The sequence below is a fragment of the Notamacropus eugenii genome, chromosome 1 (genome assembly GCF_028372415.1).
Source record: "Notamacropus eugenii isolate mMacEug1 chromosome 1, mMacEug1.pri_v2, whole genome shotgun sequence".
Lineage (NCBI taxonomy): Eukaryota > Metazoa > Chordata > Mammalia > Diprotodontia > Macropodidae > Notamacropus > Notamacropus eugenii.
In genome coordinates this window covers 514982572-514999001 of record NC_092872.1, presented here as the reverse complement: position 1 = coordinate 514999001, position 16430 = coordinate 514982572, and the positions used below count along the sequence as shown (strand labels likewise).

At 37.6% G+C, this 16430-nt stretch overlaps 1 protein-coding gene across 8 annotated transcripts in view; it reads right to left on the bottom strand.

Annotated features, from left to right (window-relative positions):
• ATP9A (ATPase phospholipid transporting 9A (putative)) overlaps positions 1 to 16430 on the bottom strand; it is a 156359-nt gene that overhangs the window by 100824 nt on the left and 39105 nt on the right. For all 8 annotated transcript variants that reach the window (XR_011972344.1, XM_072633539.1, XM_072633535.1 and 5 more), the window contains exon 4: positions 15311 to 15419. Coding sequence is in view for 7 of the 8 variants with exons in the window: in XM_072633539.1 (XP_072489640.1) it covers positions 15311 to 15419 (109 nt within the window). In the remaining variant the exon portion in view is untranslated. The remainder of the gene's footprint in view (positions 1 to 15310; positions 15420 to 16430) is intronic.

Below are 16430 nucleotides of genomic sequence, written 5' to 3'. Positions count from 1 at the left end.
TCTCTAAGGGCCCTGACAACACTAACACTAGCTATCATACAGTCCCTTCCAGCTCTGACATTCTGTCATGGTAACAAGAAAGCCAAGATTGTAACCTACATCCAACTTCCAAAGAAGAGTTATATAAAAGGATGGGCAAGGAGATGAAAAAGGAATTATGGAGGTGATTTGTTGGGTATTAGAAATACTAAGAAGGTCAGTGATTGAACAGGAGGATACGTTTTGGAGAACTCCAGCAAAAATTGAAGGTGAAGAAGGAGTCCTACTGAAGGAGGATTCAATGTGAAGGAGAAAAAAAGAGAAAGAATAGAAGACTGCGGCAGAAAGATTTGAGGAAGAAAAGGTGAAGGAACCTAAGGAGGTAAGTAAAACAAATTGGTAAAAAAGTAGGGAAAGAAAGTCTGGTGTGACTTTCAAGGTATTAAGAGGTGCCAAAAAAAAAAAAAAAGGCAATTAAAGTGTTAACCTGACAAAGAGATAAGACAGCTCAGATGAAATAATGACCCTCCTAAGCACTTTGCCAACTCAACTTCTTCAGAGGAAATGCTAGAAATAAGGGCAAGAACTAACGATCGTATTTCCAAAAATTATGGAGAAGAGGGTAATTTTTGCATAAGTCCAAATCATCTGTCCTAGACCATAAAATGAGATTATAGACAAACTATTTCTTTAGATATTGAAAGAACTGGTAAATACAATTGTTGGGTCACTGTCAATGATCTTTGAAAGTACCACAGGGTTAGGTAAAGTAGGAGTGCACTTGAGTCAGCTCAAATTTACTATTAAAACTATTAATTTGTCAGTGCAAACATTTTCACCTTGGAAATGGGCAAATGCTACACATAAGGTCTTGATTTATTCTGTGTAGACTGTCTAGACTTAGGAAAGTGATAGAGAAAATGTTAAAAAAGGCAGATTAAGTTAAAAGTATGGCATGAACATTTTCTTCCCTACAGAGCTGGCTGTTAAACATTTACTATCACATTCCTAAAAGAAAATATTTTATCCTGTTTTTCTATTAAAAAAAACAATAGAAACTGAAAACCATAAGCCAATGAACTCGACTTCAATTCTTAGTAAAATTCTAGATCATATTAACAGATAGTATAGAGGCAAAAAACTGAGGTTCCAAATTTATAGATAATTGAAATTCAGTAATGCAGCAGATTTAATTAAAGTTTTAAAATTTAATTAACTACCACTACAAACCTTGTAGTATATGAAGTAATTTCTAGGGCTTTCTGAAAGTACTTCCACAAAAGTACATCAGACAGAATTCTTGTCTGACATAAGTAAACCTGGTTGATGGAAAGATGACTTTAACAGGCAACCATCCTCCAAACAACTTCTTGATATAAGTAATAAAAGTAGAATTCTAATTGATTTGATTACTAAACACAACAATGAATGACTCAATCTATTTGCTTCAACACTAATCAACACTTAGAAAGAGAAGTGATCATAGTCAGCATGGCTTCCACAAGGAGAGGTCAAGCCAGACTTCCTTTTTTTTTTTTGACAAGGTTATTACCTGGGAAATCAGGGGAACATTACAGATGCAATTTATCTTAATTTTCTTAAAACATTTGATAAAGCTCCCAGGATAGAAAAAGAGAGGAAAAAAAATTGAGGGGGTTAATACAATAATTAAATTAGGTGGATTCTAAAGCAGATGGAAGACCAGACCCAAAGAGTAGTCAACAGTTTAATGTCAACTTGGAAGGAGATCTCCAGGGTCTTGCCTCTGGGACCTGTGTTTGGTCCTGTGCTATTTAACAATTTTATCAGTCACTTAGATACAATACTGGCATGCCTATCAAACTTGCAGATGACACAGAGTGGGAAGGATAGTAAAATAAGGATTCATGAAGACACCAGAATTCTTCCAGTTCCAGGAGTTGCAACCTCAAAGTAATCTTCAACTCTTCCCTCTAACTCATCCCCTAAATGTAATCAGTTGTCAAATCTTACCAATTTTACCTCCTTCTTTCTACTCATACTACACAACTCACCATAGTTCAGGCCATTACCTCTTGTCTAAAATACCTCACTAACCTTGTAATCTGTCTCCCTGTAGCCAGCCTCTCCTCTCTCTAATATATCCTCTACAAAGCTGCCAAATTTATGTTCCTAACGCACAGGTCTGACCATATTATTGCACTGCTCAAGAAGGTCTGATGACTGCCTATCACCTCTAGGTTAAAATATAAACTCCCCTTTATAGCACATAAAACCTCTCATAATCTGCCTCCAACCTATCTTTCCAGACTGATTACTTCTCTCTATCACGCACTCAGTATTTGTCTCTTGGATGTATAACAAGAAATCTTTCTTGAAGTCTATGCTTTTGCACTAGCTTTCTTCCAAACCTTAGAATATTCTCCAGTCCTAAGACTTTTTCCTGATTTCCCTAGCTTTTCTCCATTCCACTTCCTTTAACACACTGCACCTATTCTGTATGTCCTGCATTTATCTGAACATGTGTTCCCTTAGTGGGATGTAGGCGCCTTGAGGACAAGGACTCTCTCCCTTTGATCTTTATATCTATAGCACCTAGTACAGGATCTGGCACACAGTTGGTGCTTAATGAATGCTTGCTGACAAAATGACTGAATAAACTAATTAAAGTCCCTATTGTCCCCAACAACCCCAACACTGACAACTGAAATTGACTATTTCATTGCGGAGTTTAAGGTAATATTTCAAAGTTTTCTCAATTTGCATTTCTGTAATTAAGAGAAAACCTAAATCATTTTCAGATGATAATTAACAATTCATTATTCTTCTAGAGAAACACATGGTAGTTATTAGAAGGTCCACAGATCTCTTCTTGAGCTAAAGAAGCACAAGGACCTCTATCACTCAGTCCTGGTCAGACCATAAATTAGCATGACTCTTATCTTTATAGAGTTTTTCTTTCCCATAAAATCACTGAATATTGGGACCTTAAAATTCAATTTAACTCGAGAGAGAGAGAGAGAGAGAGAGAGAGAGAGAGAGGCAGACTGTAAAAGGAACAGTTCCCTTTGCAGAAATGGTTCATGCCAATAAAGAACCAGACATGAAAAGATTTCACAACCATACGAAAAGATGGTTGCTATGAGATATAGGGTGGGTTTTTCCTTTCTTTTAGTAAAACTTCCTGCTGCTCAAAAAACAAAATTAAATTAATAACATTTGTTAAGTATCCACTATGTATAGATTACTGTGTCAGGTACTGGGGTGGGTGGGGGCAGCAAAGGAATAAACGATGGTTCCTTCCTAGCACCACACACTCAAGGCATCACAGAATGAATCCATGACCTCAACCACACTCCCTACGTTCTCTGTTTCTACTGAAAATACCACTGCCCCAAGCTCAAAACCTGTCATTTTTATTCTCTATCCTTTATGCTACTACACATACACACAGACACACACACACACACACACACACACATCCAAACTGCTGCCAAGTCTTCTCATTTCCACCTCCACAATATAGCGAGCTCACATGCCACCCACTCCTGCCACCCCCCTCCCAGTCAGGCTGTCAACACATCTCACCTGAAGCAATAAAAAGCTGCTCCCTGTTCTCACTGCCTCCAGAGTCTCTCTGATCTATCCTTCACACAGATACAAAAATAAACTTTCTAATGCACAGGACTGAGCATATCACTCCCTACTTTAAAAAAGGTTTAAAGGGTTCCTTGTAACCTCTAACAGGAGCAGCTAGGTGGATGGATAGAGCCCTAGGCCTGAAGTCAGAAAGACATGAATTCAAATCCAGCCTCAGTCACTTACTAGCTGTATGACCCTGGGCAAGTGCCTCAGTTTCCTCAACTGAAAAATGGAGAAAATAACAGCACCTACCTCCCAGGGTTGTTTTGAGAATCAAATGAGATAATAAATAATTGTAAAGCACTTAGTACAGTAGCTAGCACTTAGCGGATGCTATATAAATGCTTATTCCTTCCCCCTTCCCCTCTAAGATAAAATATAAACTCCTCAGCTGAGCCCTTAAGGCCCTCTATAATCTGGTGCCAACCTACCCATCCAACCTTACTCCACACATTCTTTCCTTCTTCACACAATACCTCTAATCTAAATTTGCTTACTAGCTCTTTTCTAAACTTGTTCTGGGTTTGGGTTTTTTTCTTAACCACTTCAATACATAAGCACAAGCCACAGTTCTCATCCCCAAAAGACAATTCCACATCATCTCTGCTCATCTTTCTTCAAGGCTTAGTTCCAGGGTCATCTCCTCCATTAAAAAGCTTTCCCAATATCCCAGTTGAAAGCAAGCCACTTAACCTCTCTCCCTTCTGAAATATCCCAAGAACACTTTGGTTGGATTTCTCCTTTATGTCTATCACACTTTCCTTTGCTTTGTACTGATTTGTGTACTTTGAAGGTACTCTCCCCTACTCTCAACTCAAACTTTATCAATGTTTATCTTTCTATTTTCAGCACCTAGCACAGTATCTTGGCCACAGAAGACACTTAATAAATTAATTCTTATTATTAATACCTTAGATTGATAGAAAACTTTAAAGTTTGCAAAACATTTTACACATGTGATTATCCTCACTTTATAGATGAGGAAACTGATATTCAAAGAGGTCAGAGTTACACAACTAGTAAAAATATGCAAGGAAAGACTCAAACTTAGGTCCTCTTGGCTCCAAGTAGAAAGCTCTAGCCATCAAGAGCTGAACTGAATTTGCTGAATTGAATGATGCTTTCAATCCAATAGGGAAAACATTACATATACACATAATTAGCCTGCAAAATAGAATACGTTAGGTGCACCTAAGAGTAGTCTAAAAAAATGCCATGCAAAACCTCTTATTAGGGAAGAACATCGGGGTAGGCAGCTCAGAGGAGGTAACATTTGGCTTGTGTTTCAAAGAATGGGTAGAATTTCAATGGGCAGAGATTAGGGGCAAGGGGGTAGTAAAAACTACATCATTTTAGATCATTTCTCTCAATCCTCATCTCATGTGTTTGGATACCCAGGGAACAGAAGGGACTTGTCCAAAGATGCCACTTCCCTCTGGGCCTGATTCAGTTTCCTTTTCTATAAAATGAGGGGACTGGTCTACATGACCCCTAAAGTCTTTTCTAATCTTAGGCTTACGCTCTCTTCGATCACACAACAAATTAATGACAAAGCCAAGAGCAGAATGATGACTTCCTCAATCCTCGTACCCAGTGTTTCTTCATGACTGCACCAAACCCATACTCACCATTTGCTCCTCAGCTCCCTTCCCAAGTACAAATATGTAAGTTGTCTAAGGTTTTTTTGGGCAGCTAGGTGGCACAGTAGATAGAGTGCCAGGCCTAGAGTCAGGAAGACTCCTTTTCCTGAGTTCAAATCTGGCCTCAAACAGTTACTAGCTGTGTGACCCTGGGAAAGTCACTTCACCCTGTTTGCCTCAGTTTCCTCATCTGTAAAATGAGCTGGAGAAGGAAATGGCAAACCACTCTAGTATCTTTGCCAAGAAAACCCCAAAAAGAGTCAAAGAAGCAGACACAACTGAAATGACTTCAACAATAACAAAAAAGTTTTATCATCAAAATTTGCATTGGTGGTCTGACCCCCAAAATATCCATCCTGTGCTCAATTTCTTTAAACCTAATTATAAGCTTTTAACAATCAGCTCAGAATATTTAATTGCCAGGTTCTCATTTTTCCTGCCAGAATCAACTCTTGATTTATTATCCATTCATTTGAACTCTGTCTTGCCCAGCCTGCTATACCTCAACAAAAACCTCTTTAATCCATTGTGTTTGGAAAGAGGTTTCTGATTGACCACAGCAGGCAGACATTTCATACAAACACTTCTACTGTACCTGACTATTCATCAGTTAACTGGTCACCAGAAGGGAAAAAGACAGAGAAGGGGAGGGAGAGAGAAAGAGGTTAGGGGAAAGAGAAAGAGAGAGGGAGAGAGGAAAATAGAGAAAGGAAAAGAGGGGAGAGAGAAAGTTAGACAAAAGAGGGAAGAAGAAAATAGAGGGGAGAGAGGAGAGAGAAGAAAGTGAGAGTGGAAGGGAAAGTGGAAGGGAGGGAATGAAAGAGAGAGAGAGAGAGAGAGAGAGAGAGAGAGAGAGAGAGAGAGAACCTGATTGTCTTTTTTAAAAAGTTAAGCCTAACATAACTGAATTGCACACCTGGTCAGTGATGCTAATAAATTTGGATTTCCCCACATACTGTAAGGTCTGATGCCAAAAACAGGCATTGATGGCCCATTTTGAAAATAAGGGATGCAACTGTGGGATGTTTGTGGTTTGGACAGAACACAATAACAGAACTGTGTATCTGGGAAGAATGGGGGAAGGGAGAAGATGAGCCTGGAAGTAACACTAACTGATCAAATGGGGTCAAAGGAATGAAATAGAAAAGGACCCAAGATCCCAGGTTCTCCAGATTCCAAATCAGGCCTCTTTCCACTAACCTAGACTGCCTCTCCAATATATACTTCTAGAACACTTGGGGAAGCTTGCTCAATTCAGGAGATGCAGTTTAAAACCTACAAGCACTACTTTAAACATTATTTCTAAGTCTTCTACATGCCCTCAAAGAAAAAGTAAGCCAAAGAATGAGGCAGATACTGTCTTCCTAGTTAGAAATCATAGTTGAATAAAATTTATAACTAGGTTTTAAAAGTATATTTGTGATGGTTTTTTTCACCATATGATTGTTTGTGATTGTTATCTACTACAAATGCACAGTGTTTTCTGTGCACCACAAGAGTGTGTGGCTTTCACAAGTACACAAAAGAAGAATCAGCAGCCAGATTTTCAAAGTACCTTCTTCTGCATGCCTACTCCTCCTGCCTCCCACATCCACTTACAATAGAAATAAATGAGTGTGAAACCTTGGCACTAATGTAATATTACAGAGGCCGCATAATTCAGTGATAAGACCAACGGTAGGACTTAAATAGTCCTGACCGCTGCTTATTGGCTATCTGACACTGACCAATTTAAATAAAACTCTCCAGGCTTCAGTTTTGTCCCATATAAAATAGATATAATACTCTTTTTACTATGTCATTTACAGTAAAGTTATGACAAATGTGCTTTATAAGCCTTAAAGTGCTATGTATTTGTGAGCCTTCAGTACTATTATACAGAGTCGCAATGCAAGAAAAATATCATTAGAGCTCTCTTACAAAAGCCATGCTTTTAAATCATGGAATATTTCAATTCACTAGAAGCAAAGGTCTAGCATGTAGTGTCTTAAAGACTTTGCTCCCACACAGGAGCTTAGAAATAGACTTTCCTAAGGGTTTAAGTGGGAAATATCTAATGGAGACAATCTACATCATTAACCATAACAAGCTTTCCTAAGATAAATTCATCCCATCAGTTTTCAGACACTTCTCCTTGCTTAAAACAAGAGACAAATGTTTTATTAATTTTTCTGCTTCTCTTTTCTTTGCAAATGTAATCAATGCCTTTCATAAGCAACTTCTGGTCTTGCATGGGTGATATCTTTAGAATAAGAGTAGCTTGTCTGCTTGGAGGGGAGACACCAGATGTTTCTCAGGTTGGAATAACTAAAAGGCAATTCTTCCCTCAAAGTGTAGAACACTTGGGGAAAAAATTAAAAATAAATTCTCCAGCCCTGGAATGTATGAGCATATGTTGTGACCCCAAATACCACTAGCTATACTTCTATTTTTCACTATGTGCAAGACACTGATTGTTTTTAGAGATCTACATAAGTAATCCTTAGCATCAGCCCTGGTTAATGTATTACTTTTTAACTCACACTTTAATCTGACTCTGACAGTGATGAATGGAATTCTCCTGTAAATTCCATGGTATGTGAACATTTCCCCAGGTTAGCATTAAATGAGAGACTCAGGCACTATAGACACATCCAAAGTTCATCAAAGGTTAAAAGTTGAAATTTTCCAATTCAAATAGAATCGATTTCATTCCTTATGGTATAGAACAACTGAAGATATATTTGAAAAGACCAAAGTTTCATGAGGTCTACTCTCATCACATTCCACTAAAGGAAAGAATAAAATGCACACTCATTTTGATAGGAAAACCTATCTCACAATACAGGAGAGTGGGGGACAAGGGCACAAGCAGGGTGGGGGGGATGATAGAGGGGAGGGCATGGGGAGGAGAATGCAATCCGAGGTCGACACTCATGGGGAGGGAAAGGATCATAAGAGAATAGAAGTAATGGGGGACAGGATAGGATGGAGGGAAATATAATTAGTCCTATACAACACAACTATTATGGAAGTCATTTGCAAAACTACACAGATTTGGCCTATATTGAATTGCTTGCCTTCCAAAGGGAAGGGGTGGAGAGGGAGGGAGCTAAAGAAGTTGGAACTCAAAGTGTTAGGATCAACTGTAATGTTCTTACCACTAGGAAATAAGAAATACAGGTTAAGAGGTAAAGAAAGCTATCTTGCCCTACAGGACAAAAGAGAAGACAGAGACAAGGGCAGAGAGGGAGGATAGAAGAGAGAGCAGATTGGTTACAGGGGCAATTACAATGCTTGGGTTTGGGGGGGGGGGGGGATAAAAGGGGAGAAAATTTGTAACCCAAAATTTTGTGAAAATAAATGTTAAAAGTTAAATAAAAAAAAAAAAAGAAAAGACCAAAGTTTCATCATAAATACCACTACTGGCTCTGGTGACTTCTTACTGTTTACTTAAACAATCAACTCTTCCCCAAAAACTGATGTACACAAATGTACATGTTTAACATCCAGGAAGGCTTATTAAACAATCCACTGGCTAGATTCCTAGTGCCCAGCCACACACACACACACACACACACACACACACACACACAAATACACACACTCACACAGAGCCCATTTTGCAGAGCTATTTAAGCCCTCTAATACTCTCATAGAAAGACTTCTGTGTGAAAAAAAGGCAAAGAGAAGCTGTGAGTGTGAGTTCATGTGGCAATCTTCAGAATTTTCAATCAATCTAAAGACCAAAATGGCAAAAAAATTAGGAATCAAAAGTAAAACTAAGTACTATCCAAAATAGCCAACAATCTCATGAAAGTACCTGAGATGAGAACTTTTCAGATCTCTATGCAACCAATTCGTAGAAAAGAATTAGATTCAAAGTTTGGCAAAAGATTGTTGAAATAAGACTAGTAAAGGGTTAAGATTCAGACAATCACAAGGAGCCCTAGAGGGATGTGACCTCTTTGTGGTTTTTCATTTCTTTTTTCCTGTCAACAACAAAAAAATACCCCCCCCCACTTCAACTGTCTTTAAAAACAGACAAAAGAATCTTCCAAATTAGAACATCATTTGCACTTGAAAAAATAGAAATTGCACCGCCTTTATAAACAGAACACTCTAATTGGGTGCTTTAAATTAAACTAAATAATTATTTATTAAAGAATATTCCACAAACCTAGTTGCCCGAGAGATTCCAAAAATGTGAAGTCTAGTCCACAAAACTAGCCAAACTATCCATGTATGAGCCTCAAAACTCAATGCACATTGTGCAAAATAACCTGATCTACAGAAAAGAGATGCTTTTTCAAACCAATGACTCAACATTTTTTGTGTCATGGACTCCTTTGGCAGTCAATATGGTTAACTCTTTGGACTCCTTCTCAGGATAACCATTTTGAATGCATTAAAAAAAATACACAAAATTACAAAGTAAATTGATTATGTTAAAATATAGTTATAGGCTTTTTTTTCAAAGCAAATTTATAAACCCCAAGGTTAAGAACTTCTGCTCTAAACAAATGAAGACATATTTGAGCTGATGGCACTATTTTGTGTTTGAGATAGTGAAAGAAATCAACTTTATTAATCTTTCAATCTATTTGTGGACAGGAAACAGTGTAATACCCCCAACCAGAATTATATATACACTTACTCGGTAAGGGCACTCACCCACAAAGGATCAAGTAACCATAAAGACTGATACCCATGATGAGTCATTGGCCTTCCTTTGTTTTATGAAGTATGATAAAGAAAAAAAAAACAAAAAAAAAAACCAATTCACACACTCTACAAGCAGGGGAAAAAAACAATTAGCAACTGCATTAATTGTGTTTTGGCCTGAACTTCTTTTTTCTAGGCTAATTATTTGTTTGCCTAATTAAGGCCTTTTGCCTTGATGAGAAGTGTTAATACAATGAAAGTATTTGTTGAGGCTGGCTTCCCTGGTGCGAAATGCAAGATCAGAGAAATTCAAGTAGGCTTGGGAGAAACAGAAATAGACAATTTCAATTTGCTAACAGCTATAATCAAAGGAAAAGCAGTGATTTCAATTATTAGTTTTGCAACTACAAATGGAAACAGAAACATTTCATGAATTCAATAATTGTTCTTCCTTGATATACTCCAAATGCTGGGTAAACTAGCCACTGTCTGTCAGGGCTGATTTTTCACTCACTGATTGCCTAGCTGTTCGTTCTTGACCACATCATCTAACTGTTCAAAAATTTTCAATGGTTCTGTTGGCTATGGAATCAAGTATATACCCGTTTCCTGGTTTTTATGTTTCATCAGTGGATGTGATATGATTAATGCAAATAGCACATAGTGGATAATTACCATTAGTCTAGGAATTTGGTAAATGGTTGCTGCACATAGAAGGGGTTCAGGGAAGTGAGGATCTTTGTATCCACCCACATGTGTATACCTTTGTTATCAAGCTTATAAAAGTAACATCAAGATATGGGATCTGACATATCCTTAGCAAGCTATACTAGCCTATGAGATTCACCTAAAAGTATCCCAAAAGCATTTATCTAGCTCCTACTATATTCCAGGCAGTGTGCTAGGTGTACTTTATAAATGTTATCTCACTTGTTTGGAAGATAGGCAGTTAAAGAAGATATCTCTCTTAATCTAGTCCACCTCAGTAGAGAAATAAAACCCAATTTGATTTAATCCATTTTACATGTCAAGGCTCAATAACTGAGAGCTAGAAACCATATTTAAAGTAGGAGAACATCAAAACTACAAAGGAACTTGGAAATCATGTACAGATGAGCAAATTGAGACTCAGAAATGACTGGTACCCAAAATCACACAATAAGGGGACAGGAAGGATAGGAGTAGAACTCAGGTCTCCTGTTTCCAAGGTATGATGACTTTGAAATATATGTTGCTAAATAGATACTTCTCCAGCTCAGGACAATCTGTTCAGCTCAAACTATCAATATGACTAGGAATAAATGCACCAAAGCAGCTTTGAGAGCATGGGTGCGTTGAGGACTGTATTCTTTCTATGTAACCTCTTACTCAAAAAATGCACATAACATTACAGACTCATCATGAGTAGAGAGATTAGTTCTTATACCAGGAAAAACAATTCAAGTGGAGATTTTCTTTTTTCTTTAAAGACAAAATCACAGTGTTTCAGATCTAGAAGGGAATCTTAAAAAAATAATCTAATTCAACATGTCATCTCAGAAAACATGAAAATGGCATCTGTTGAAGGAAAATGGCTAAAAATGATCACACAGCTATCAAAGTCAGTTTTATAGATCAAGTCTCCTAACCACCCAATTTGGTACTCTTTCCACTACATAACTGAAAGGAGTTATTAGGAATTTAGTGTGGGACACATATTGTTCAATGACACTTTAACAAAGAAGCAATAAAATTAATTGAGAGTTAAGATACATTGGGAAAAGCATCTTATAGACCTTAAATCACCATATAAGTCTGAGTTACTATTATCATTATACTTCAATATTGAGACTACCTTAAGATCTTTATATTTAAAAGGAAAATTATGTGGTTTGAGAGTGCAGGGGGAAAAAAAAGGACAGGACTTAAGCAAGCAGTTAAAACATTCTTAAATAACTACTCAATTCAAAAGAAAACACCATAAGGAAGAAAAACAGATTTGCTAAAACTCTAGCTTTTAAAATACTTCAGAGACCCTTACTGAGCAAACTATAGTTATTTCTAATATAGTTAGTGCATTATTAATATCTTTTGATATTCACATGTCTTGCCTGAGACAATTGGCTCTAAAATTTTAAGGCAGTGTTACCTTTCAAAGTTTCTGCCCACCTTTTTTCTGACTTCAATTATTTGGAGGTTATTTATACTGTTGTTTAACTTCAGTTTTCTTTTAATCAATCAAGTGTTTTGCTTCAATTTAAAACTTTGAAAAAGTTGGGAATTTCTGCCAGGAAATGTATCAGTGTAATTATCTTTCTTAAAACTTACAAATATGTGTGTATTATATATATTTGTGTGGATGTATGTACATATATACACACACATAATACATATGTGTATATAGTATACAGAGACACACAAATGTGTATGTATGTGTGTGCCTCAAAGACTGAGTTCCAAGAGGAAAGCCAGAACAAATCCATTAACATCATTACTGCACAACAACCATAGATGTATACAAATCTGAGACAAAGTAGTCAACATTCTTGCTCCCAAAACAGAGGAAAATACTGAATTCAGAGAAGATTTTGGAAAATCACATTTACATACTTATAAAAGTCAGACCCACGTGGCAAAGGAACACGGTGTGCCTCCCTATTTTTGTAAGCCACAAAGAAGGCCTTTATAAAAAGGAAATTAAAAAAAAGTGACCTCACTCAAAGAAGTCCATGTAGATAATGAAATATTAGGGGCCGAAAAGGCTTCTTTTTACTCCTCTGTCTGAAAGCCTCCAGTTGAAGGACTATGATCCTTTACCCTGCCCCCTGACCAGTATCAAATAACTTGGTTCCCCTCAATCACTTTCCAAATTGACACATTTTTCTCTTTGTTTTGTTTTGCTTCAAAACAAAAACACACATTTGTGGTCTGGTCCCTGGTTTTATGTTCCATCCCCTACACCTACTGTATTTTCCAACTCCCAATATTGGTCCCACAACTGAGACGACAGACCACAAAGGAGACAAAACAAAGGGAGACAAGTTCTCAATGCTAGAGCCATCTGCCAATTCTCCTTAGGATCTTTTCAAGAACTTCTGCAGTTAAAGGGTAGGGGGAGAAAAATCATTCATGAGAAAAGTAATTGCAATATGAAAAGAACTGAAGAAAAGGTCAGAGCTCAGATAGATCCATGAATAGAATCCAGAAGGCAACTCCTCTTTACTTCTAAATAGATGTATTGCCCCCCTCTCGAATGGGGCTTTTGTCGGTTGCCAAGCATTTTAAACGTTATAGTAAGAATATGTTATTAAAGGGGGATTTAATATACAGTGATTACAAAAAAGCACACTGAAGTGGCCTCATGATTGCTGACATAGAAAGCACGCAAGCACCTGCCCTAGTATAGATTATACTGAGTTCTTTTTCAAAGGCACCAGAGTTTCCTAAGTACAGTATAGATAGATGCAAGCTTTCTTTAGCAAGACAATTCTACAATAATTTACAATTATTTGGTCCCCTAGAGAAACTAGAGAATCTGCAATCTGGTAAACTGGAAAAATCCTCCCAAACACACTAGATAAAACTCTGCTGCCCTGGATAATTTGAAGTTTATAATTTAAAAGTCCAAGGTATATTTTCCTTTGATGAAAATCCAATTACTGTCTTATTCCAACTACTTCCCCTCCCCCCCCAAAACAATTCATATGTGAACTGATACAGAAGCTCCCTATCCCTCTCTTTGTATTTTATTACCTTTGCATCTTAACACTCCCACTAGAGCACAAACTCGAGGATAAGGGACAGTCTTTGTTCAATAAATATTTGTGGAATTAATGATTATGACCCAAAGGTAAATTATTATTTAATTTCTTGGTGAAACTTGTAATCTGCTCAGTTCTATAACAAATGGTTGCACAATTCTTGGGTATTGTGACCTGACCAGCTCCTAATTTTCCTTTTTTCCTAAACCCTAAGCAATGTTTCTTATTTCTTACCCAAAACTTAGGAAATCTGTAGTTTAGATTTTCAGATAGAAACTTTAGTCAATGAGATACAGGAGTCTAGAAAATTATATGTGTTTGGAAAGATCACAGATTTCAAGCTAGAAGGGACCTTCAAAGAGGGTGTTTAAATTATTTTGTTCAGGGTCATGAAACCATCAAGTATTTGAAGAAGCATCTGAACCCTGGTGGTCCTGACTCCAACTCCAGTGCCTTATTCATTTGTCACAATTTATACAAATGAAAAATCTCCAAGTCTCTCAGTAGAATGGTAAACTCAAGGATACTAACAACTCACTCATACAGTGCTTTAACTTCTATTGTTATCTTTAGTAATGAGGATCACAGATTTAAGAGCTGGAAGGAACATCAATAATCATCTAGTTTAACTCTTTGTGGAGCCAAAGCCCACAGAGGTATGACTTGCCTAAGGTCACACAAGTATTTGACTAATGAAGGCAGGATTTGAGACGAGGTCTTCTGATTCCAAATATAGCCATCTTTCCACTTATTACTTAACAATAATAATAGTAATCTTAAATTTACGTAGTACTTTAGCACATATTCACTCATTTGACCCTAACAATAGCTCTATAAAGTAGGTAATACAAGTTTTATTCAGTTCATTTTACAGTAGAGGAAACCAAAGCTCAGTGGTATCAAATGATTTTTTCCAAGGACACCCAGCTCATATCCAACAAGGGGTAAAGTCAATACTCAAATTCAGGTCTTTGGATTTCCAACTCCAGGGCTCTTACTGTCTCTCTATAATGGTCTATTCTAGGAAAAATGCACCTATAGTATACTTAGGAGAATTTGGTGTCTTTTCAAGAAACACCTTGTCAGTTTTGGTTCCAAAATAACCAGTGATTAATTCCTTGGATAGTCCTCGTTTTCCTCCTCCCTGTCAACCCTGACTTTCCTTGATGCAGTTGTGGATACAGAACATTCAGTGATACAGCTATGGCCTGATCAGTCCCTGTAATGCAAGTAGAAACATGAAGAGAAAAACAACTTTTCCCACCTCTACTCCAACTGCCTCCCCAGAGCCCAGCACTTGAGGCTAGGGACTAAAGTGGGGAATCTCTTTGCAAAGTTTTAATATGTGACACCTTAGTATTTGTCTAATGAATTTTAAGGCACAGGAGCAGAACAGGGATGTTGGAGATTTTAAATGTCTGTGCCAATTGCAAAAATTATCCTATGCTGCACTAAAATCCAGTCTCCACCCCTTGAGCCCACCAGACCTGTAGGCAGATGCCTCCCTTGTACCAGGAGCAACGAAGTGACCACAAAGCCACGTGCCCCTTCGCCTATCTGCCCAGGGCCTTGAACTCTGCCTCCTTTACTGTCAGCGCAGTTGATTGAGCTGCGACCCCCGCTGCCCCAACAGTCAGCAGCAGGATACAGCAAGCAGAGGCAGAAAGCAGGAGCCAAAACTCTGACCTCTCACTGTGAGCTTGCTATAGATCTGGGAGTTCACTTCCTTGTCCCGCATGTAACATCGGATTTCTTCCACTGCTTCTCGGATGATAGTGACGGCCAGCACGAACCCCTAAAGAGAGAAGACATAGACAGAAGAATGCAGGCATGAGGCTTTAATAAATCTTTCCCTTTCCCATACATCCCAACCAATCTGTTCCACTAGAAAAAGGGGGAGTAGAACAGAAGGTAAGAGAATCCCAGCAGAAAAATTATGTTTTCATCTCATTTTTTCTCCTTTCACAAAGTCCAAAACATTTATTTCATTGTTTTCCAAAACAGGATCACATTGACACGTTTTCTGTTTTTCTCAGCTGACACTGTCAATTGTCACTTTTTATGACAGCTGTTACAACTGCTTTAGAGAATAAAAGAAAGGATTCCTTCCAATTATTTGCCACATGCAATATTTAAACTGATTCCCCAGAAGTTTAAATCCCTTAAATAAACGAGACAGGGATGTGACTCTTTGTGTGACCCTGACAAAGAACTGTAGCTCTTCCCAATTGAAGAAGGATTATTCCTATTGCCAATCAAATATAAGATGTACATTGTGGTTAAAGAAAATCTGGTCAATTTTGGAATAAAGTGAAAGTAGACCACATACAGAGCCAAGATAATCCCCCAAGGTCCCGTAAAGAGGTCTGACCAAGTTCACAGAAGGTTGTCAGTGCAGCTATTTTGTACCATGTGCAAACTGCTTTTCTCAAATGCTTGAGTTTCTATTTTTCTCCACATGGGTGTAGATAATTCCCATTCATTTTAATGGAAAGTGTGTGGGCACACAAAGACAAGAGACTATACCCCTTTGCTTGGAATAAATCTTGGAAATTGCTAGCACTGCCTGCCTAAGGTACTTCTTCTCTCCATTTATACATACACTTCCCATTAACAGAAGAACATGTCCCTAAGGCTAAAGTTAACTGCCTTACTAAAAGATGTAAATTGGGTACAGAAATAAATTCCAGCTACCCAACTTTGGGGTTAATATTCAGTGATATTTGGAGAGGAGTCTTATTTCAAAGACTTCAGTTCACTCACGGCCTTTCTGAGATATCTTTCAGTGACTCATAATAAATGAATA